Here is a 25713-nt window from a genome sequence, read left to right as displayed (position 1 = left end):
AGGGTGAAATCCATTGCAGATCCGCAGCACAATCCATGGCAAAATCTGCATGAAATTTATTCATATTTTGCTGCAGATGCCACTGAAAAAGTTCTCAAAAAATCAATTCCCAAAGTGTTCAATAAGAAATTGAGCTCAGCGACATCTTAGCTTTCTCTTCCTCTCCACCAACTCTACAATGCTCCTGTGTTACACAAACACTCCAGATGTGTCTGGTTGCATAGAGCCATCCTTTTGAAAACACGAGGGAATATGTTATTTGAACAGGAGAGTTATGTCAACTTTTCTATCACCAGGAGGATGTATTTAATCCCAGTGTTTACTAAGGAAATGAGAAAAGTCTAGATGATTATTTGGACAGTGAATCCAAGTTGTATATAAATGTATTCAAGCTTAATGTTCACCTGCTACCACCACAAATAACATTTTCTCATTCAGCGTTGTATAAGTGGTCCCTCAATACTGTATTGTTTGTAATTGTGTATATTTTTTTCTTGCTCATCCCACCCGTACTGTTTTCTATTACTTTATGTCAGCTTTATTTGTATGTTTACACTCCTTAAAGTGCTGTATCACTTTTACAGAACGATACAGGTTATTTCCACTGAATGAGCTGTTTCCATTGCTGAGAACAATAGGATGGATTTACTAATACTGTCTAAGCTTTAGACGGTGTAAACGTAGACAAAGCTAACCTAACCGCAACTCAGTCCCTGCCTACTTGCACGGCCCGTCCTAAGTGACGGCGTACAACTGGGCGACGGTCCCTACGCTCAGTAAGTGCAAGACAGACAACACAAGACAAGGGCACACAGAAGCAAGGGGGGTAGGGGCAGTTGCCCACGGAGACACCGTGAGCAACAGGAAGTGGTGAACGAGCCGAATCAAACCAGGAGAGTATGTAGTAGCAAAATCAGAGCAGGAGAATAGTCAGGCAAGTCAGCGTCAATAATTAACAGCGGTAAATTGGGTAAATAGCAGGAATCGCAGAGCCAGGAAACCAGACAATCACAGGAAAGGAGCATGCTGCAAGTGAGGGTATAAATAGACCAAGGGCGGGAGCAGAACCGTCAGGCCAGGCTGTGATAGGTTCTCCCTCTCCTCAGCCTGCAAGCCTGAGTGGTAACAGATCGCGTCACTCTAGCAGACCTTTGAGCTGATGAGGGCTGATTAACCCCCGGGCGTCGACACAGAACCTGTGTCTGGCAAACCCTTTACAGTATCTAACTAGACATGCTAGATACTTTTCTCTACTTTATACCACCTATTAGTTGGCTTAGCTTATGCCTGTTTTTTGCACCACAATTTTTAGTGCACGGTGTCACATTTAAGCCACGCCTTCTTATAATAAACCATGCCCATTTCCACACTAAGTCACACCCCTTGCTGCACATGTTGAAAAAAGTTTCTAAAACAGTTAATACATGTGGCGCACGGCATGTATGCCAGAATTCCGGTGCATTTTGAATAGTAAATCTGCCCCATGTGTCTATTAGTTTTCATTTAAAAGGCAATGTATACATGATATTGATATAGTAAACTGATATATATTACCCCTTTATTAAATATTTGTGACATTGTCTGGTATCAAAATGTAATGTTAGACAAAGCGACATGAACAAATACGTAACGTTTTTGAATTATTAATCAATTATACGCCTGAACATATTTATATATCACCATACTGTATATACTTATCTAGTGACATCTTCATTGGCTTTGTCCATCTAGTACATTGAGTAAAGCTTCACTAGGAGTGGAGGGAGTGGTAGATCTTGTAGTCTGGTAGCAATGTGACTACTAGTTTAAGCAAACTTTCTAAATTGACACTGGATATATATAAATGGCACTGAGCACCAGAACCCCTTTGTTTATAAGATTGTAAAAATGTGGAACCCATATAAATATAACACAAGAAGCCGCTGCATTCTAGGACCATATACGTCTAAGATATATAATGGTGGAAGTGACCAGTGATACCTTGTGCTGTAGAATAATTGTTGGTAAAACACAAGTATAAACGTTAATAAATTGATCTGCGGTGCAAAATTTAATTCCGCAGCATGTCAATTTATGCTGCGTTTTTGTTGATTTTCCATTGCGAGTTTTCCCCGTTGAATTCAATGGGGATGCAAAACTCACAACAGAAAGCCCAGTGTTGTGACTTTTGCGGCGTATTTGCAGCGATTACGTCACAAAAATCACAACTATGGAAAATAAAAAATATCATACTTACCCAGAACACCTTCCTGCAGTCCGACCTCCTGGAATGACGTTGCATCCCATTTGACCACAGTGCAGCCAATCACAGGCTACAACGGTAGTCACATGGAATGATACGTCAACCCAGGAGGCTGGCCTGGATGATGTCACAATCACAGGCAGCAGTGGTCAGAAGTGCTGCAGTGTCACCCAGAGGGGCCGGTCTGGACTGCGATGGAGGGACGCGTCGCGATAACAATGACCTACGCAAGTATGAGTGGTTGTGGTGCGGTTTTTGGACGGAATGTACTGCAGGTTTCAGGTCGGATACGCTGCGTGGTTTTTACTGAATGCCCCATGTGACTATGTGCCCATGCTGTACCTCCAATTGTATATAGAGGCAAATAGATTCTGTGAGAATCTGGGTATATGCATGCAGCCTTAAAATATGAAATATTAACCCCTTCCCGTGATTGGGCTTGACTGTACGTCCAGAAACCAAGTGAGTTCCCGCACACGGGCGTACAGTCACGCCCTGCAGATAAAGCGAGCACATAGACGTCCGCCGCATTGAAGTGGTTTACAGAGGGAGGGAGCTTCCTCTGTGCCCCCCGGGCCCCCCCGCGATCGATCTCGGGTGGCGATGGTTGCCCAGGTACGGAAGCCTATTAGGTCCTGCCCGAGGCAGGACCTAATACGCTAACTGTCAGTTGAAGAATGACAGTTACAATACACTGCACTACATAAGTAGTGCAGTGTATTATACCGGGGATCAGAAGACCAGATCTTCATGTCCCCAGGTCAGTGTAAAATAAAAAGTAAAAAATGTAAAAAAAAATGTGAAAGATAAATAAATAAATAATAAATAAATAATAAAAACAACACTTGCCCTGTTTCCCTGATCATCTCCTTTATTATTAGAAAAAAAATGAAAACATGAAAAAAAACTATACATAATAGGTATCACCGCGTTCGGAACGGCCTGATCTACAAAAATGTAACATTATTTTTACCACACGGTGAACACCGTAAAAAATTTTAATAAAAAACAATGACAGCATTTTATTTTTTGGTCATCTTGTCTCAAAAAAAATTTAATAAAAAGTGATCAAAAAGTTGCAAGTAACGCAAAATGGTACCAATAGAAACTACAGTTCGTCACGCATAAAACAAGCCCTCCCGCAGCGATATCTACGAAAAAATAAAAAAGTTAGGGCTGTCAGAAAATGGCGACACTAAAACATGATTTTTTTAGAAAAGAGTATTATTATTGTGGGAACGTAGTGAAACGTAAAAAAACTATATAAGTTTGGTCTCGCTTTAATCGTATCGCCCCGCAGAATAAAGTTAATATGTTGTTTATACTGCACGGTGAACACTGTAAAAAAAAACAAAAAAAAAACGTGCTAGCAGTACTGTTTCTGATGCCACATGTGGAAAAGTTGACCATGCAACCCTATCCTTATAGTACAGCTCGTTCCACAAAAAACGCGCCCTCACACAGCTACGTCAACGGAAAAATAACACGTTATGACTCTCAAAACGCAATGATGCAAAATGACGGCCCAGACTAATTTTTTAGGTCCAGTAGAATTTCACTAAATACCCCACATTTGCTGGACCCCACAGATGGACCTTGTAGATGCAGCGGAGATGAGGAAACTTTAGGGTCTTGTGCGGTTTATAGGGCTAATGAGGAAGTCAAAGATTAGGCAACACTGGGGTGCAGATATTTAGTATAATACCCAATAAACCCGGCCTGTGTATAAAGGATTGGTTCAAAGCGTACCACACCAATCCATGGATTATTCATTCACCCCATTATTACATCATCCTATTATGTCCTGATGCACTCCGCCCAGCTTACATATGCCCTGATGTACTCCGCCCAGCTTACATATACCCTGATGTACCCCGCCGAGCTTACATATACCCTGATGTACTCCGCACATATTACATATACCCTGATGTACTCCGCCCACCTTACATATACCCTGATGTACTCAGCCCAGCTTACATATACCCTGATGCACTCCGCCCAGCTTACATATACCCTGATGTACTCAGCCCAGCTTACATATACCCTGATGCACTCCGCCCAGCTTACATATACCCTGATGTACTCAGCCCAGCTTACATATGCCCCCACATTATAAGATAAAATACCACTAAAACACCAAGCAAAATCTGCGCTTCAAAAGCCAAATGGTGGTCCAACTGAGCCTGGCAGTGTGCCGAAACGGCAATTTATGACCACATATGAGGTATTACTGTATTCTGGAGAACCCGCGTAACAATTTATGGGATGTGTGTTTACGGTGGTACAAGCTGGGCACAACATATTGGGCACTGAAATGGCATATCTGTGGAAAACAGCAATTTTCAATCTGCAACATCTATGGTTTACTAATTTTTGCAAAACACTTGTGCGGTCAAAATCCTCACTACACCCCTAGATAAATTCTTTGAGGGATCTAGTTTCCAAAATGGGGTAATTTATCAGGGGTACCACTGTACTGGTACTATAGCTCAATGCAACATGGTGTCAAAAAACGAATCTTATAAAATCTCCACTCCAAATACTAAATGGCGCTCCTTCCCTTTAGAGCCTTGCTGTGTGTCCAAAGAGCAGTTTATGACCACATGTGGGGTATTTCCCTACTCTGAAGAAGTTGCTTTACAAATGTTACGGTGCTTTTTCTCCTTTATTTGTTGAGAAAATGAAACATTTTGAACTAATGCTCCGTCTTATTGGAAAATAATGTAATTTTTCATTTTCACTGCCCATTTCTAATAAAATATATGAGACACCTGTGGGGTCAAAATGCTCACTACACCCCTAGATGAATTCCTCAATGGGCGTAGTTTGCCAAATGGAGTAACTTTTTTTCCACTGTACTGGTACCTTAGGAGCTTTACAAATGCGACATGGTGCCGAGAAATCAAACCAGCAAAATCTGTTCTCCAAAAGCTAAATGGCGTGCCTTCCCTTCTGAGTCCTGCTGCTTGCCCAAACAGCAGTTTATGGCCACATGTTGGGTATTTCTGTACTCTGGAGAAGTTGCTTTACAAATGTTGAGGTACTTTTCATCATTTATTTGTTGAAAAAAATAAAAATTTGGAGGTAAAGCTACATCTTATTGGAAAATAATGTGATTTTTCATTTTCACTGCCCAAGTCTAATGAAATCTATGAAACACCTGTGTGGTCAAAATGCTCACTACACCCCTAGATGAATTCCTCAAGCGGTGTAGTTTCCAAAATGGGGTCTTTTTTGGGTTGTTTCCTTTACCTTTGCACCACAAGACCTCTTCTAACCTGACATGGTGCCTGAAATATAATTTAAGAAAAGGAAGGCCCAAAAATCCTCTAGGTGCTCCTTTGCTTCTGAGGCTGGTATTTCAGTCCAGTAGCGCACTAGGGCCACATGTGGGAGATTTCTAAAAACTTCAGAATCAGGGCAATAAATATTCAGTTGTGTTTCTCTGGTAAAAAAAACCTTCTGTGTTACAGGAAAAATGGATTAAAATGGAATTTCTGCAAAAAAAAAATGAAATTTGCAAATTTCCCTTCCACTTTGCTTTAATTCCTGTGAAACGCATAAAGGGTTAAGAAACTTTCTAAATTCTGTTTTGAATACTTTAAGGGGTGCAGTTTTTAAAATGTGGTGATTTTTGGGGGTTCCTAATATATAAGGCCCTCAAAGCCACTTCAGAACTGAACTGGTCCCTAAAAAAATAGGCTTTTGAAATTTTATTGAAAATTTGAGAAATTGCTGCTAAATTTATAAGCCTTGTAACGTCCTAGATAAATAAAAGGGTGTTCAAAAAATGATGCCAATCTAAAGTAGACATATGGGAAATGTTAGCTAGTAACTATTTTGTGTGGTATAACTATCTGTCTTGCAAGCAGATACATTTGAATTTAGAAAATGCTAATTTTTTGCACATTTTCTCTACATTTTGGTGTTTTTCACTCAAAAATATTGAATATATCGACCAAATTTTTTCACTAACTTAAAGTACAATATGTCACGAGAAAACAATCTCAGAATCGCTTGGATAGGTAAAAGCATTCCCAAGTTATTACCACATATAGTAACACACGTCAGATTTAAAAAATGAGGCTGTGTCATTTGGTCCAAAAGTGGCTGCGTCCTGAAGGGGTTAAAGTTACAGAAGTTAGGATACACACATAGACTCATAGGATTCAGCGACTTGTTATGGACACAGCTGATAGAAACATTCAGCCTGCCTGGCACGCTGTGTTGCTCAGTATCCCTTATAGTTTAGGTACAGTTGTTATAGCTAAGGCTCCATGCACACTACCGTAAAACAGTAATACGGTCCGCAATTACAGACCCATTCTGTCCTATTGGTTGCGGACACCTTTTCGTATCGCTACGGATAGGTGTCGTGCCGTAGAACTGTAACGCAAAAGATAGAACATGTTCTATTTTTTGCGTTTTACGGGCCGTGCTCCCGTGCTCCCATGCTTTGCCCGAAATCGCGGGCCGTGATTATGGGCACGACCGTGTGCATTAGGCCTTATACTGTAGCTTGAAAAGGCTTATACAAGAATATATTACAATGCATGAAACTAGTAACCAATAGCCAGAAATTCAATTGTTCATTGGGCCTTGTGCTATGACAGAACTTTTCCATACAAAGACTGTTATCATAATATATATTTACCATTACTCTCGGCATATCAGGTAAAAGCTTTTTTTTTTTTTTTTTTTAATAAAGCACCAGCAGTTCATAATCCTTAATGGAAAATGCAGTTTTCAGCAAATTAATTTTTTGCATAATGAATATACACTTTCTGTATCAACTCCCCACAATTTTTAACATCTCTGCTTGTAGTCATTCAATAGGAAACTTCATTGTTTACATCCAGTGAATAAATATCTGTCCTGGTCATGTGACGATCAGGACTAATCACAGTTACATTATGTAGATCTAGGAGCCGTGGGTCTGTGTGTCGATCACAGGACCAGGACAGATTTGTGCTCACCAGCAGTAAAACATTTCTATGGAATGTCAAGCAGAGATGAATTCAGTGAGGAATTGATACAGAAAGTATATTGGAAATTTGTATGACTTTTCTTCCCAACATATATTTGTTGAAACTGGAATACCTCTTTATTAAATCAATGTAGTATAGAATAAAATTGGATTTGCACATAATAATGCACCATTTTATAAAAAGTATAATTAGAAATAAGTATAATTAGAGATGAGCAAAACATTGAACATTAATTTTGCAGACAATTCTGCATATCCAAGGCTTAGATTTGATTTGCGAACAAGTGGTGAAATGCAAAATACAGATCCAAATTCTCCCCAGCAATGAAGTCTACAAATACAATACTGTTGTTTTATATGTCGAGAATATAAAGCTGATGTGTATTCCCCTATAGAGTCAATGACGCCTATCTATTTTGAGCATTGACTTCTATGAAAAGAACAAAGATTTCTATTATGGATATTTTTAGACTTCTAAGGGCCTGTTCACATCAGCGTTGGTGTCTGTTCATGGGTTCCATTGCAGCTTTCCGCCAGAAGAACCGATGACCGGAAAAAGAACGGAAACCATAGCTTCTGCTTGCATTACCATTGATTTCAATGGTAATGCTTCGATTGCAAATGGTTTCCGTTTGTTTCTGTTCTGTAAGGTTTAGTTTTATTTTAGCATAAATAATAATGTACTTGACTGCGCTATTGTTTTCGCTAAAACAAGGGAAACCTTTTGCAATGGAAGCATTACCATTGAAATCAATGGTAATGCAAATGGAAGTTATAGTTTCCATTTGCCTTTCCATTCATGGGTTCCTTCGACAGAAAGCTGCAACGGAACCTATGAACGCAGACTAACGCTGATGAGACTAACGCTGAAAACAGCCTCAGGCCCCATGCACACAACCGTAAAACCGCGGACCGTACGGTTTTACGGACCCATTCGGTTCTATTGGCTGTGGACACCTTTCCGCAGCACTACGGATGGGTGTCCGTGTCGTAGAACTGTGCCGGGAATTATGGAGCATGTCCTATTTTTTGTATTTTAGAGGCCGTGCTCCCATGGGAACACGTGTATGGGAGCACGGCCCGAAAATGCGGTCAGCGGCCGTGGTGCGGCTGTGATTACGGGCACGGCCGTGTGCATGGGGCCTGAGTCTTCTATGACTAAAATAATGATGTTTTATTCTATTTGCTATTTTGCTCAGATCAGGCCAGTATTAACATTTTGTTACAAATTCTGCTGGTAAATTTGCTCCCACTGCTATTGGGCTAAAAAGAAATGGAGTTCAATAAAAATACAACAATGTCCAGTATATACTGTATAGACCTTCACATGACAATAGGTCTTATTTTATACAAAAACATTAAAAATTTCAAACCACTAGATTAGATATTGAAATGTGTTGAGGTAGGGGTAAATGCCTCTCTCCGCTCTGCCTAATAGATAAACAGGAGACCCTTCCCCTCTATTAACTGAGAATTCCCTAATATTTGGAAATTCTACAATCAGCTAATATAAAATTCAAGGATGTTCAACCCTCAATCAGCAATCAATATAATGTAAGGACCACGGCATCCTCATTCCTCTTTCAGTACATTACTTTTTTTTGTGTCAGGTGCCTTTAAAGCAGCCACCTGACTTTCCATGGTATAAATGCAATGCAAGGACAATGCAAGGATTTTTCAGTTAGGCAGATCTGTTGAGGCAAAGATCACCTTGTGTCCCCAGTTAACATATGGCTGATCTCATCTGCAACATTTTCATGTTCTTTTCTGAAGAAATATGCAAAAGTGTATTCAATGAGAACACCTTCAGGGCAAATGAAGAGACACAAGTAATCAGTCAGGTCATGTATACTGTAGATCAACAGGACAGAGAAGGAATGAGGACTTGCAAAAAAACGATAGTAAAGTCCCTTAAAGGGGTTGTCCAGTATTAGCATTGACCATGGCCATGTTACTAAAAGGGAGGTAACTTTCTAATGTATTTTTATTATGTAATCGCATCACCCCCTTCCATACTGGTCTTGGCCGCACGTAAACATTAAAGTGGCTCAGAACATACATTTAATAGTTGCTTTACATTCTATGGGGAACCCACACACAGATAAAAGGAAACTACAAGTATTTTGAGTAAACAAAATGGCATAATAATAGCACAATAAGATGAAGCGAGTCCTTATCTTCAAATTTGTGGACCTAAATCTACCATTGTTTTCTTGTCCTCAGACTGATTTATGGCTTATACGTGTTTTAATTTATTTTTTTTCTTTTATCTTTTGTTTGCACAAATTGCTTCATATCCAGAATCCTATGGTTTCACGACATTCCATATCTGGTCTTGATCTTGGTAACTATAAGTCCCAAACAAATCTCTTTAATAAGTCTACAATCTTTATTAAAATGTAACAGAATAATTAATAACATTTACAAATCATAAAATCATCATAAGTGTAAAAAAATTCAATTTTGATACTGAGATTATACCACAATAAGAAAAGACAAAATTTGTAACTCCGAATTAGGAGCATACAGGGATTAAAGATCTTATATTTTAAGGAGAAATGCATCTTATTAAGAAAAAAAAGAATAGTAATATTTCCGCCAATACAAAAAAAAAATTGGTCACACTCCCTTTTCCAGGAACGTCAACTTCCTAATCACAGGAGGTACTTTCCAATCCACCGGGCCCCTTTGGAATTGTTAGACAACCTAACACATTGGGGAGATCAAAACTGTCTGGTCAGGCGACTAAGTGTTTAAAACACATAATAAATTTGGCACAGGGCATGTAGCCTGTAGGACAGTTTTTGGCCCAATTGTTGGATTTCTGGCACATTTCGATTACTACCCCCCCCCCCCACATGAAAGTCCCACATTGACTGTTTGGAATATACTTAGAACTCTTAATTTTGGCCAATAAGGACTAATTGAGAGTATCCTCTTTGTAGCATCTTCCGATTATGGCAGCCACTGTGAATAGAAAGTAGACATTCTACATAACAGATATATTTGTATTGGGTTCTCCCGAATAGTTCCTGTGATGCTGGTCAACCACAGGGGATATTTAGTAGAAGATTGTACAAGAATGGTGGAGTACATAGCCTGCACCAAATTCATTACCATTTCCTGACCAGAAGCTTTACCCCCCCCCCCCCCATCCTGATGAGGCACATTTTCAAGTTTTACCCAATTACCAATTTAATAGCAAATTGTTGTTCCCTTCCTCTGGCAGCCTACATATATTTGGTCTTGTTTTTCTCAGAAAATATAGGGATTTGATATTTTGGAATAAAATAAGTATGTTTTTAACTTTTTTGAAATATAAAAAGAGAAAAGGCCAAAAAAAAACCAGCTTTTTTTTCTGTATGTGGCAAGTGGTTTTACCTCAAATTGGCACAATTTTGGAATGTTTATTTTTGATTGTGTGGTTTTTACAGTTAAAATGCTGTTTTACCTATAAAAACCACACATTCCAAAACTGCTGTAATATGTAGTAAAAACTTGATTTGTTTAGTTACTATGTGTAGCCTTACCCAAAAACTATATACCGGTACATATATCAACAGATAATAATAATAATAATAATAATAATAATAATAATCTTTATTTGTAGAGTACAAATAAAAACAGCATTTTTGTAGATAGATAAATAGATGCACAGATAGATAGATAGATAGATAGATAGATAGATAGATAGATAGATAGATAGATAGATAGATAGATAGATAGATAGATAGATAGATGTGAGATAGATAGATAGATAGATAGATAGATAGATAGATAGATAGATAGATAGATAGATAGATAGATAGATAGATAGATAGATAGATAGATAGATAGATAGATGTGAGATAGATAGATAGATAGATGTGAGATAGATAGATAGATAGATAGATAGATAGATAGATAGATAGATAGATAGATAGATAGATAGATAGATAGATAGATAGATAGATAGATAGATAGATAGATAGATGTGAGATAGATAGATAGATAGATAGATAGATAGATAGATAGATAGATAGATAGATAGATAGATAGATAGATAGATAGATAGATAGATAGATAGATAGATAGATAGATAGATAGATAGATGTGAGATGGATGGATGGATGGATGGATAGATAGATAGATAGATAGATAGATAGATAGATAGATAGATAGATAGATAGATAGATAGATAGATAGATAGATAGATAATATAATTATTGTGGGGAGAAAGGGAAAGTGTACTGTGTTACACTGTATTGGACCAATACATACTAATCTCCCTCTCTGACAAGCTGTGTGGAGAGGGCAATTGTGCAAAAACTATAAAAGTTTGTTATTTTTTAACATACTTTTTTATCACATGCCTGGAGTCCATGCTGATTGGTCTCCTGGTAAAACTCTGTGATCTCAGCGGTCTGGAGAAACAGTGGGATCACTGATGGAGCGGGAGGAGCATATGGGATAACTTAAAACGTCCTTGCAGAGAAAGGTGAGGACATGCAGGACGTTTATAGTCTATGGGCAGTCAGCAACTGGTTAGAGGAGTTTTCCTATCTTGGACATTTACAGTATGGGAGTATGGAAATAGATGAGATTGCTGAGCTACGCTATTTCTGTAACCCCCATGGAAGTGAATGGGAGTTATGGAAACAGCGTAGTACGGCAAACTACGCTGTTTTTGGAAATTTAGGAGCTACAGGAACAGCATATCTCACTGTGCTATGCTGTTTCCATACCGCCCATTCACTTCCATGGGGGTTACAGAAATAGCGTAGCTCAGCAATCTCATCTATTTCCATACTCCCGACCACCTCATCAGTCAGTGGTAGGAGAGCAGCATGAACAGGAGAAGGTAGGACGGGGGTCAGACGGCCCTGTTCTGAGATAGGTGCGGGTCCCAGAGGAAGGACCTGCATCTATCAAACATTTTTGCCATATCTAGTGAAATCCAATCAGTCCAAACCCAGTTTGCCATGTCAGACAATGTGCTGATCACCATAGACATAGTCACAAAAATGTCTGTTTTTAGCTTTAGTAAACATACATAGAAATTGACTTTTTCCATTGCAAAATAATATCCCATAATTATAGCTCTATTATATTATTCACTGTTTTTCTAGTTCCAACTGACTTCAACAAACGAGTTTACCAAGGTGTCCGTGTGAAGCATACAGTCAAGGATCTCCTTGCAGAGAAGAGGTCCAGGCAGACAACAGGTTCAAGGTTAAATGTGAGTTTTTATAATGTTCTCAGGGGCATTCATTTGTTCATTTATTTTCTTTATGCAATTTTGAAACCATTGTTATTTCAGTATAATTATTGAGACATTTTATGTCTGCTATTTCTGGGTTAGGAGCTTCCAACTTTAATACTGTCTATTATTACATACAAAAGAAATCTGGAAAATGTTATTTTTAAAAGAAAATGCTTTATTATTTGACTTGGGTTTCAACAAGAATGAACCTTACAAATGCAACTGCAAATTAAAAATAAATAAATGTAATACATTTATATAAAAAAAAAATTGGAAGACAATAAAAAAAAAGAATACGATGAAAGGATATAGGATAAAAGGTGTGCTTATGTACTAGATCTCAGGCTATAAAATGTATATCTCAGTCCTCATGTACATGGCTGTATTCAGGATACGTAATACATGGATCCTGAATACGGTGACCGTAGGCCCATACTATACCTCCGTGTGAACATGGCATCCTTGAAAAAACAGAGATATAATTCGGTAAAGGCTTTTCTGCTATATGGAGGCTCCAAATGGCAGGTCAGTGAGTGTTCATAATATGGGGATCCATAATAGGCACCCGGAGAAACTCTGCGTACCACTGTGTAGGGTCATGACATTGCTGAGTGCTTCAGCCCTTTGTAGAATACCCTGTTTCATTGGACTAGCTTGTTCATATCGAGCTCATAAATTCTGAAAGTGAAGGAATAAAACAACGAGCGAAAACTAGATTTATTCATTGCCGGCACTGGAAACCATTGTATTATTCTGTGAGCAGGACTAGGTCTGTATGGGATTTAAGCCTATGGTTGTAAATGAGATTATTTAATTTACTAAGAGCCAACAGAGACCTTGAAAATGACGGTGAGCGAAAACACAGAGTAGCAACGATGACATTTATTTCTTTATTGTTTCTTTCCAATAAAGTGCAGGTTTTATGTCTTGATTCACAGTTGCCAGAATCTGTTGGTCAAATCTTCATGCAATGTGGCAATTTATATAACCATCAACGCGTCTAGAATTGTATGATGTATTTAAATATATTAGAAAGTTGCAGAACTTCGTTATACAGTTATTTACACATCTTAAAACTCCTTTGAAGACAGTCTGATAAGAATTTATTGTAAAGCTAAAAATTCTACCCAGTAGAAAAGCTTTTTAAGATTTGTATGAGATTCGAAAAACATGTCTGCCTTCTTCAAGATACAGCACCACTCTTGTTCTTGGGGCTGAGCTGCAATACCACACACATCCTATAGGCAAAAGGGGTGCTGTTTTTTTTAAGAAATCAGACATTTTTTTAAAATCTTTAACAACCCCATTGAGTGTGTTCACACATTACAATTATATAGAATTATTTTCCTAGATTTTCCGTTGTACAAGTCATCATGGCAAAAAACACTATATGAACACAGCTAAAAGAATACACCCTTTAAAGTGGATCTGCGGACTAAATATGCTTCCTTAGGAAAGGGCAGCATATTACTGGGGCAGATCTGTTCTCCTATTAGTAAAAACGGCTCAAAAAATTATTGTATTCATGAGAGGAGCGCTATCCCCGCCTCCGCCTGCTCTCCTTATAATGGTTGAATGCAACATTTGTTTGATGCCCTTTTGGGAAATAGAAGAATGAATCTATCCCTGTAATATTCTGCTCTTAACTAGGGGAAAATATTCAGCTGACAGATCCACCTTAAGGCAATGCTTAATAGAAAAGTATAAAAAAAAAATATCGATATCCTCTAGAAGGAAGAACATTTTCTTTTTAGCGCCACCTACAGAGTAGGAGGATATTCTGTAAGTCTATGTCAGACCCCTTGCTTAATAGCCAAACCAGACAGGCATAAAATTATATTGAAAATAGGATTGTTTACTATAGTGGGTTATCTACAGGGCGGGACTGCCCACCTGGCAAATGCCAGATAGGCTGGTGTCAGCAGTGGGTTGATCAGTCAGTCAGTTGGCCCCCGCAATATCCTCTATTCTTCCTCCCGACAGTTCCTTGTAGTTCTTCCTCCAGCACGGCAGGCTCCTGTAGCTCCTCCTCCCCAGCAGGCTCCTGTAGCTCCTCCTCCCCAGCAGGCTCCTGTAGCTCCTCCTCCCCAGCAGACTCCTGTAGCTCCTCCTTCTCCCCTCTGCAGAATCAGCACATGTGAGGATTGTGCTGTGCCTGCAGTGTAGAGGAGAAATGGCCAGTCTAAGCATCAGCCTGAAATCCATCCTCAGTACTGCCAGCTGTTGAGGAATCCTGAAGATTCCCCCCGTTTACAACTTGCCCCTGGGACCACACATCAGTCCTAGGATAGGAGAGCCCTGCTGTTCTGGGCCACTGTGTATTTATTTATTACAAGGTTATGCTGTGGCTTGTAGTATCTCAGTGCTCCACTGTGTATTTATTCGTTACTAGGTTATGCTAGAACTTGTATTAAAGGGAGGGATGCAGTCAATTCTCCCCGGTTCTCCTGAACCGGTTGTTAAATTAACAGCTGGTTCTGGGAACCGGGGAGAAGCCAGGTCCCATACTGGTTCTCCTTAGGACATGAATACAATGGAATAATCGAGTGCCTACCAGCAGGTGCAGGGTGCCATAGGTCTGTTCCAGGTCTGGCCGGAAGAGGCCAGACCCTCATCTCTAGTTGGCAGAACAGGGATAGGGGAGTGTATTTTACTAGATGATGAGCACACTCATTTTAAGGAGGCACAGTGTAAAGAATTTATTTCAGGTGGCACAGTGTATGGTATGGTTTGTTCAGGGGGCGCTTTGTATTATAATATTTATTGCAGGGGGCACAGTGTATTGTAGTATTTATTTCAGGGGTACCATGTACAGTATTTATATGAGGGGGGACCATGTATACAATTATTTATGTCAGGGTACACCATGTATAGAAAATGTAATTCAGGGGCACAGTGTATAGATTATTTCAAGGGACACAGTGTATTGTAGTATTTATTTACAGGGGCATGTAACAATCTTGGGGTATGTGGACCCACTAGGCAACTCCGGTGTAGCGAAGTAGCAGCTGGCCAAACTATAGTCAATGATCTTTAGGACAAAAATATCTGGATAGGAGATTTGGCAGACACTTGGCATGGCAGAAACTTGGCGTGGCAGACACTTGACACAGATCACACTTGGCACAGATGACACTTTGTACAGATGAAGTGTAGTCGTCCGAGGCCCACGGGTTGGCACGTGCACAGATGGGGAACTCCATTTTGCAACTAGACTTCGCACTGGAACAAACACAATTACTGGACACGGGATACAGGAAACAGGATACAGGAACACTGGGTACAGGATACAACAAAGGGACCATTTGTAAAACGTACATGGGTAGACACAAGATTGCTCAGGCACAGGACGGTTTAAGTAGGCAGGAGTGCACAGGAAAAGGCTAGGGAAGACTTTAGTGGTGAGCGTGCTGGCCCTTTAAGGAGTCACCAGGGCACGTGCTCACACCCTACATGAATGAACAGAGGGTGGGAGCAGTCCACGCCGATGTTCCCGGCGAGGAGGAGGGAGATGCCAGCACAGAGGTAGCAGACGCTGGCGGCCGCCAGGGGAAGCAGGGGAGCAGTGATCGGCGGCCGCCAGCATTACAGTGCACAGTGTATGGTATTAGTTATTTCATGGGGCAGAGTGTATTGTAATATTTATTTCAGGGGGACAGTGTATATTATTATTTATTTCAGGGGGCACAGTGTTTATTAATATTTTATTTCAAAGGGCACATTATACAGAATTATTTATTTCAGAGGGCACAGTGTATTGTATTATTATTATTATTGTTGGGGGGGGGGGGTTATGTCATGCATCATTTTGTCTTTTTAACAGTGCTCCCCAATAAGGCCTATTATTCAGGAGAAGAGGTGCCTAGAATATATTTTAGAATTACTTTTAAATTACAGTAAATTTTGATTCCTGCTGAAAGCAGGCAGGGCCATATGTGTAATAGCAGGTATGCGGGGGCAGCATGTGCTTGATGTTCTGTGACTACGTGCAATAAAAACTACAGGGGTCTCTATTTCAAATATAGACCTGCTTCCTATCGAGAGCATTAAAAATTCAAATTTCACGTGGTGTCTCTCCGGGTTTTGTCTACTGATGACAGAGCGTAGATTACAGCAGTTTCTATCCTGTAAATATAACATACACTGCCCAATTTGACATTACCCACAAATGAACTAATATATTTCACTTTCAGAACACAGCTGTGTGCTTTCAATTGTCAGGGCCGAATTTCCGTCCCAGTCCGGCCCTGGTTACCAATGATCTGTCCTGTGTGCTTCTATTTTAGTCATTTCATGCAATGCGGTGCTACAGGATCACCATTTCACTACTATTTTAACTACATCAATCAAAACTGAATGTGCCACTGATGTCAATGAATATGTGGACTACTGTATGCCGTCTAAGATTTAGTGTGCACGACTCTACATGGCTTTTAACAACAGCTGATTTTTTTTAAGGCATGTCAAGTACATTTGATGTTAACGTTAGACTTGTCCGTACATAAATACTTTGTCAAAGTATTTTTATTATTCTTAATATTAATATTTCTGTTTAAACACATAAATACACCTACGCCAACATGTCAAGCAATACAAATTGCTGTCACAGTCAATTATACGATATATATTAAATGTGTTGGAGCTATATATATAAGAATTGTGTTCCTCAGATGCCCAGCAACATAGCTAGGCTTTCCTTCCCATACGGCATAGTAGATTCCAGTTTACCTCCCTAGCCTTGTATCCATAATGGCTTGTTAGTCATTACCCCACATGACACCCAGCACTCACCCCCGGCGCCTCTACAGACACTTAATAATTTATTAATATTTCATAGCAATATGCCTCCTACAGACACACTTTTAACACATGGATGTTCTTATTTCCTCTCCTGAGATGTACGTATCATACAATTATAGAATTGCTATTTTAAAATTCAGACTCACAAATGCATTGCATAATATTCTTTTCTTGTCATGGTGTAACACATACGGATTTTGCAGGAGATTCTCTGTGGATTTGCAAAAAAATCCAGAATTATTCGGGTTTCCAACAGGAATTCTGCAAAAAATTACAGTAAAATACAACACAATTACTCCCGATTCTGCACCAAAATACGGCAACAAATTGCAGTACAATGTAACTAAATGGGAGAAAAATCCTTGAGGATTTCAGGGCACTCTGCAGATTTTCAAATGCTGTGGATTTGCTGGAACAGTCTGAACTTAGCTTAACTGAAATTATACTGAAATTATTTAATACATGTTTTTATTTTTATTTTAAAAGGGAGTGGCCTGGAGTGGTGGAGGTGGGGCTTGTAAGTCTCAGCTTCACAACATAATCATACCTTCCAACTTTCAAGTATCCCAATGAAGGACCACTTTTTTCTTTTAAGCCACGCCTCTAATCCCACCCAATCCCCGCCCACACACCCGGTTCAGCCCACACAGTATCATGCACCTATAGTGCCTCCCACACAGTATAGTGCCAAATAGCTACCCCCACACATTATAATGTCCCATAGATGCACCAATACAGTATAAAGCCAACACAGATTCCCCCATACAGTATAATGCCCACACAGATGCCCCCATACAGTATAATTCCCACAGATGCCCACATGCAGAATAATGGCCAAACAAATTCACCCATACATCATAATGCCCCATACAATATAATGCCCCATACAGTCTGATGCCCACACAAATGCCCCATACAGTATAATGCCCCCATAACTGCCCCATACAGTATTATTCCCCATAGCTGCTCCCATACAGCTTAATGCCCCCATACAGTATAATGCCCCCCTAGCTGCTCTTATGCAGTATAATGCCCTCAAAGCTGCCCCTAGTGCCAGTGTCCTTATAGATAGTGCCACAGTGCCCATGTAGATAGTGCCCCTATATAGTGCCACAGTGTCCATGTTGACAGTTCCACACCCCCTGTAAATATCACCATTGGGACTCCCTCTAGGAGCGGAATCCCTATCCAGAGTATAGACCGGGGATTCCGCTCCTAGAGGGAAGCCCTGATCTCACTGTCCATGTATAGACCGTGACATCAGTGGCTACTCCTTCAGCGGAATCCCCGTTGCCGACTGTGGGCGGGGATTTTGCTCCAGGAGGAGCCCCTGATGTCAATGTCCATATATGGACAGTGACATCAGGGGTTTCCTCTATGAGAGAAATCTCCTGCCAGATCATCGGCAATGGGGATTCCGCTCAATCATCAGCCACCAACGTCACTGTCCATATATGGACAGTGACGTCAAGGTCTTCCTCGGCGAGCGGAGGAGCTTCCTCTGCTTCTCTGCTCTGAACTAATTCTGAAGCAGGGAGCTGATGATTCCCTGTTTCAGCATTGTGTTCAACTGTATCTGCGTCCTGAGGACGCAGATACAGTTGACAGCGGGACATACCCCCAGCCGCCCTGGACAGCGTGACACCGCCCGGACTGTCCTGCTGAATCCGAGATAGTTGGGAGGTATGCATCACACATGTGTATATGTACGCAGGCCAGAACTGGAGTAGAGCTTATATCTTTGCTTAAACTCTCTGTATTATATCTGCCTATTGTTTTTTTTTCTTTACTATGTGGCTTGTGTACCCCAAATTTTAATGTACACATAAGATGCTTTTCTATAAGATATATAACGGAGACACAATAATCTTTAGAGATACTAACATATATAGTATCCCTAATACATATACTGTAATATATAGGGATAGGGATAGTCGGTACTAGGAATTCAATCAGATTTCTGTTTCGAAAAATGGAAAAAAATTATATCATCCATTGTAGAAAACCTCGACTCAATATTGCCCCCCACCCATTAAACACATGCCAATTCATGAGGTGCATTATTGTGAAGCTAAGAAGTATTTCAAACATACCAGTACAATGGCGTGAGTTCATTATTGGAGGACAGGCTTGGACTCATTCCATTCCCATTTGTTACACTGCGTGGTAAGAACGCACACCAGCTTTATGTAAATCAGTCCGTCATATTTGTTTATGATACCTGGTATTAAGGACTCACCTACCTAGCTCTTTTGTAATCCTAATCCTCTCCTTACAAAGTCAATGGATTTCTTTTGGATACGATTCCTAAAGAAAAGGAAAGGCGCCTTTCCAAAGATGGATTCATGATGGAAGCACTTCAACGAAGAAATTACAATGACAAGTTTATAAAATGTATCAGTGAAAAGCAGATCAGCTAAACTATTTTGGGGCAAAAGAACTGCATTGAGTCATATTGTAGGTAAGTAAAGCTATGTACATGATTTAAAGGAATTCTGTCAAAGAACTAATAAGATTTAACCAATAGCAATCACTTGCATTGTAGATAATGTTTTTATTGCTGAATATATAGCAAATTTATCAGATTTTCATATATAACTTCATTTTTAAAGGGGTCCTGTACTTTAATAAGCCCGAAAGGCAGAAATCCAGATAGGGCAATTTTTTTATATACATCCTGTCCCATTTCTGCATCCGCAATCATAGGATGTGATGATGTAGTGCTCTACTAAGGGCAGGAGGGCCTATTTTATAGTATTGTCAATCTTGTGTAACACAGATGTGGGTAGCGCAGGTTCACATATGGGGGGGAAATTACGACCTAAACCCTACATAGGATTGTAGATTACTTTTATTTTGAATTACTATTAGCAATTTATAATTAATATATAAGCCATAAATAGGCAAATAGGTATTCTCTTTTAGGGTCACAATGAAAACATAAGTAATACATTATATAATGAAAAATGAATTTTGGGTGTTAAAAAAGGTAAGCATTTACACCTGAAGTTTCAGATTTATACTAACACATGGGATATTTTACCTATAGAACATTGTCACTTACAACGTTATTCCCATGTCATAAAGTGATGACATACTGCTCTGATATGCCACCTCTACATAATATTAATACTAATAATCTTTATTTATATAGCGCCAACATATTCCGCAGCAGTTTACAACTCCGAGGGAACATGTACAGACAATATCAGACATTACATAGTGACAAAACAAATTAACAATTCAAACAAGAGGAGTGGGGCCCCTGCTCACAAGGGCTTACAATCCATGAGGAAATAGTGGAAGAAAATATTTTTAAATAAAATTGTGCATCAGTGTGATTGGTGCAACTTCCTAAATACATTTTATTAAAAATGATTTATAATTTTTCAGATACAGCTTTCCATTCTGTATACAGAGCAACTGAATTGTGTGCTGAGTCCTGAATCTGTCAGGATCAACCAGTAATCTGTCACATCTAAGTTATGAACTTAGACGTGATCGATAGTAGCTCAATCCTGCCTTTAAAAGTTTGAAATAAAATTAGGCAGAATGAATTTTATACACTGTTTTGCCTAGAGCAGAATTTGAGGAGGCGGTGCATGACACAGGGATTCAAAGAACACCAAGGTGATAGATGTGTCATGCACCGCCTACTCAGACCCTGTGCAACGTATAAAACAGTATATCCGGGCTACTTTAATATACTTTACTTGCCAGTCTTACTTATTTTTATAGATATTGCAGCTGAACCTGGAATCCATGCTGCATGCCGGGTCAGAACTAGTGAAATTTCTACAGAATATATCCCTTGTTTCCATGGCTTTGCAGGACACTATTTGCTTCTTTTGGCCCAGCCTTAAAGAGGCTCTGTCACCAGATTCTAAAATCCCTATCTGCTATTGCATGTGATCGGCGCTGCAATGTAGATAACAGTAACGTTTTGTTTTTTTTTAAAACGTTCATTTTTGGCCAAGTTATGAGCTATTTTATATATATGCAAATGAGGTTTGAAATGGACAACTGGGCGTTTTTTTTTTCGTTATGTCCAACTGGGCGTGTATTGTGTTTTTAACTGGGCGTTTTTACATGTATGACGCTGACCAATCAGTGACCAGTCAGCATCATACACTCATCTCCATTGATTTAGGGCATGACCACACATGGCGGAATTCCTCCGCAACTGTCCGCATCAATGCCGCACCTAATCCGGGTTGCGGATTACGGCTGCGGATCTGCACAAAATGTGCAGAAAATTGATGCGGACTAGCTGCTGCGGACTGCGGGAAAAGTGCTTCCCTTCTCCCTATCAGTGCAGGATAGAGAGAAGGGACAGCACTTTCCCTAGTGAAAGTAAAAGAAATTCATACTTACCGCCCGTTGTCTTTATGACGCGTCCCTCCTTCGGCATCCAGCCCGACCTCCCTGGATGACGCGCCAGTCCATGTGACCGCTGCAGCCTGTGCTTGGCCTGTGATTGGCTGCAGCCGTCACTTACACTGAAACGTCATCCTGGGAGGCCGGACTGGAGACAGAAACAGGGAGTTCTCGGTAAGTACGAACTTCATTTTTTTTTACAGATACATGTATATTGGGATCGGTAGTCACTGTCCCGGGTGCAGAAACAGTTACTGCCGATCGCTTAACTCTTTCAGCACCCTGGACAGTGACTATTTACTGACGTCTCCTAGCAACGCTCCCGTCATTACGGGAGCCCCATTGACTTCCTCAGTCTGGCTGTAGACCTAGAAATACATAGGTCCAGCCAGAATGAAGAAATGTCAAGTAAAAAAAGCAAGACGCATCCGCAGCACACATGACATGTGCATGACAGCTGCGGACTTCATTGCGGAACTTTGAATCTCCATTGAAGTCAATGGAGAAATTCCGCCATGAGTCCGCCACTGCTCCGCAACAGACAGAGCATGCTGCGGACACCAAATTCCGCTCCGCAGCCTATGCTCCGCAGCGGAATTGTATGCATCGTGTAAACGAACACTGCTAAATTAAAGTGAAAGTCAATGTAGAAACGGCTCCGCTGCGGATTAACGCTGCGGAGTGTCCGCAGCGGAATTTAAGTGCAATTCCGCCATGTGTGAACCCGCCCTTACACAGCAGCGATGTGCAGCCACATAAACAGAGATTAACGTTAATCAAGTGTCCTGATAATGAATGCACATGACCATCCAGCCTGGACGTCATGTGTATTGAGAATCCTGACACTTCTGAATCTTTTCTGTGAGATTTCCAGCAAGTGAAACGAAATCTCGTTTACCTCCGTAATCTCACGAGATTTCGTTTCCCTTGCTAGAAAGCTGCCTATACCGAGCACAGGAGTCAACAAAACAAATTATAGCTCTATGAAGATTTCACCAGTTTCTAAACAGCATGTAGCATGGACACTGCAATATCTTAAGGAAAAAAAGATATGTAGACTTGCCCTCCTTAGGCAGCTGTAGGTATATATTAAATGTAGTGCAGCCCAAAATCTTTTGTCTAATCTGCATATTTTGGATCTCCTTGTAGATTAACATTTTTTCTTATTGGAGATGGGGTGCGTCTTCCTGGTGTAACTTTTCCCGGATTAAGTCTCTCAGAGATACTGACGGAGAGGCAGGGGCGGGCTGGGGGGCATGTCCCCCCCAGGCTGGTCCCTCAGTTTAAATTTAGTGCCAACTACCACTATAGCAGCCGCAGGAACATAACATTTATGGGGGGGCGGTGCTAGCAGCTTCCAGATTTAATTGTATCTGCGTCCTCAGGATGCAGATACAATTGAATACCATAGTCTCCATGGGGGGGGGGCTGTCTGGCACTATATACAAGGGTCTGTGGCACTATATACAAGAGGGAGTGTGTGGCACTATCTACTAGGTGTACTATCTACTAGTACTAGGTGCACTATCTACTAGGTGTGGCACTATCTACAATGGGGGGGACAGTGTTGCACTATCCACAAGAGGGGGTGTGGCACTATCTACTAGGGGGGCTTTGTGGAAATATCTAAAAGGGCATGCCCTGTGGCCCTATCTACAAGGGGGACTGAGTGGCATTATCTACAAGGTGGGCTGTGTGGCACTATGTACAAGAGGGGGCTATGTGGCACTATCTACAAGGGGTGGGCTATGTGGCACTATCTACAAGAGGGGCTGTGTGGCACTATCTACAAGGGTGGGCTGTGTGGCACTATCTACAAGGGGGGCCGTGTGGCACTATCCACAAGGGGGCCGTGTGGCACTATCTAAAAGGGGGCTGTGTGGCACTATCTATGGGGGGCTGTGTGGCACTATCTACAGGGGGGCTATGTGGCACTATCTGCAAGGGGGCTGTGTGGCACTATCTACAACAGGCGGCTGTATGTGGCTCACTCTATGAGGGGGGCTGTGTATGGCATTCGGATTTGAGCGCAAGATACAGCTTCTATGTATAGGCTCTATGGGAAAAAAACGCCACACCCAGAGCATGCTGCGTTTAGGAAAAACTGCAGGATGGAGCTGTTATCGATCACATCTAAGTTCAGGATGGGCCGCTACTCATGCTGTGTACTTGCCCCCCGGTTAAAATGTGCCAGCCAGCTCCTGGGGAGAGGTACTGCTGCGGTTTCCTCCTCTTCACCTCACTTTCCTGTATAATATTTACTGTTTTTCACTTTACTTATGTCTTGAGTGAGAAATGAGGTTTCTGAACATTAAGGCTAGGGCTCCACAACGACACAGAGTCACCAGAAAATCACAGTAAAATCGTAGCATAACCACATCTCGTGGTTAACGTTTTCCCTTCATTTTTTCCTGTGGCAAACAAAATTAATTTGGGTTCCTGTCAATTATTTTTTCCATTGGGAAACATTTAAGCCACCAGTGAGACATGATGTCTGACGTACAAAGATAGGTGTGCTTAAACAGCATAGTAAGTCTTAAATAGAGGGAGGTATTGGGACAGCTTACATTTTCACATTGGGTGATATAAGCGTTGGATCATTTTGTGCTTTAACTGGTTGCCGACACAGGACGAGTATGCTTGTCCTGAGCGGCGAGCACTTCGCGCATTAGGACGAGCATACTCGTCCTGTGTGACAGCCGTCCCTGCGCGCGTCTGTGCGCGCGATCGAGAGCGGGGCAACGGCTGTAATACACAGCCACGGCCCCGCTCTGACAGCGGAGAGGAGAGAAACATCTTCTCTCCGCTGTTAACCCTTTGAACGCCGCGATGACAGCTGATCGCGGCGTTCAAGGAGAGGGGACTGCACATTGATCGCGTCACAGAAAATAACTGTCAAAGCCCATAACTCATATGGCCAGACAGGCCAGGGTCCAGTGAAGGACCCCAGGGCTGTCTGAACATATTTCCTGTTGTTAGGGCATACTGAGGTATGCCCTAACAACTGCCTGTGTACGATCAGTAACAGGCTAATGTACTGGCATATAGATCTATGCCAGTACATTACAGTTACAAAATAAAAATCAAAATGATAAATCCCTTTATGGGATTAAAAAAAAAAGTTAAATGAATGTAAAAAAAAAATAATTGTAAATAAATAAATAAAAAGTAAATAAAATACACAGAAACACAAATTTTTTATAATAAATCAACTTTTTAAAATATAAGTCCCAAAACATGAAATAATATAGACATATTTGGTATCGCCACGACCGTAACAACCTGTACTACAAATGTATACCATTATTTATTATGATCGGTGTATGGTGTAAAAAAAAAATATATTAAAACTGCTGCACAACTGCTTTTTTTCAGCATTTTAATCTAATTAAAAATTTATAGAAATTAAACGATAATGTATTTGTACCAAAAAATGGTACGTACATAAAGTACAACTCGTCCCGCAAAAAGTCTCATACAACTACGTCGTACAAAAAATAAAAGCGTTATGAGCGTCGGGATGCAAAGAGGGAAATGTAAAAAAAATTGCTCTGTCCTCAAGGCTAAAATTGGCCGTGTCCTTAAGGGGTTAAAGGAAAACTTCAACACATTCTGAGAATCAAATGGTGTTTAGTAAATGTTCTCTAACTTTACATTGTCAAAGTTTTGTGCTCCTTCTATTTAGTCACTCTGGCATATGCAATATATGCATCTTTATAACAAATTTGTAATCAAACACCAGAAAATTAGTTGTTTAGTTTGTGTGGTTTCGTTTGTGCACAGTGCACACTGTCATATTATATCCAGGGTGGCAAGATTTAAGAAAAAAAAAAGAAGTTGGAAATGAAGCCTAATATGACTTTACTTAAAATGGAAGAAAGAAAAAGTTAGTTCCTTATTTCCCTAAATGTTTATAGAGTCGCAGGAGATTGAAGATAGCTCCACCCTTGGTAGTATGCAGCTATCAAACATTCCTGTCAAAGGTTTAAAGAGTTTTTAGAGAGTTTTTCCTACACCTAATGGTAAGGCCAACCTCTGGCTTTCGAATAATTATGTTAATTAATT

The 25713-nt window shown here is 40.4% G+C and overlaps 1 protein-coding gene across 1 annotated transcript in view; it reads left to right on the top strand.

Moving 5' to 3' along the window:
* The first annotated feature begins 2391 nt into the window (after positions 1-2391).
* POU2AF2 (POU class 2 homeobox associating factor 2) overlaps positions 2392-25713 on the top strand; it is a 53911-nt gene continuing 30589 nt past the window's right edge. The window contains exons 1-2 of the mRNA XM_075838793.1: positions 2392-2473; positions 12338-12447. Of these exons, the coding sequence (XP_075694908.1) occupies positions 2437-2473; positions 12338-12447 (147 nt within the window). The 5' untranslated portion in view covers positions 2392-2436. The remainder of the gene's footprint in view (positions 2474-12337; positions 12448-25713) is intronic.

Source organism: Rhinoderma darwinii, chromosome 10 (assembly GCF_050947455.1).
Source record: "Rhinoderma darwinii isolate aRhiDar2 chromosome 10, aRhiDar2.hap1, whole genome shotgun sequence".
NCBI lineage: Eukaryota > Metazoa > Chordata > Amphibia > Anura > Rhinodermatidae > Rhinoderma > Rhinoderma darwinii.
The sequence above is the reverse complement of the archived record's forward strand: the minus strand, read 5'-3'. Positions and strand labels throughout refer to the sequence as shown.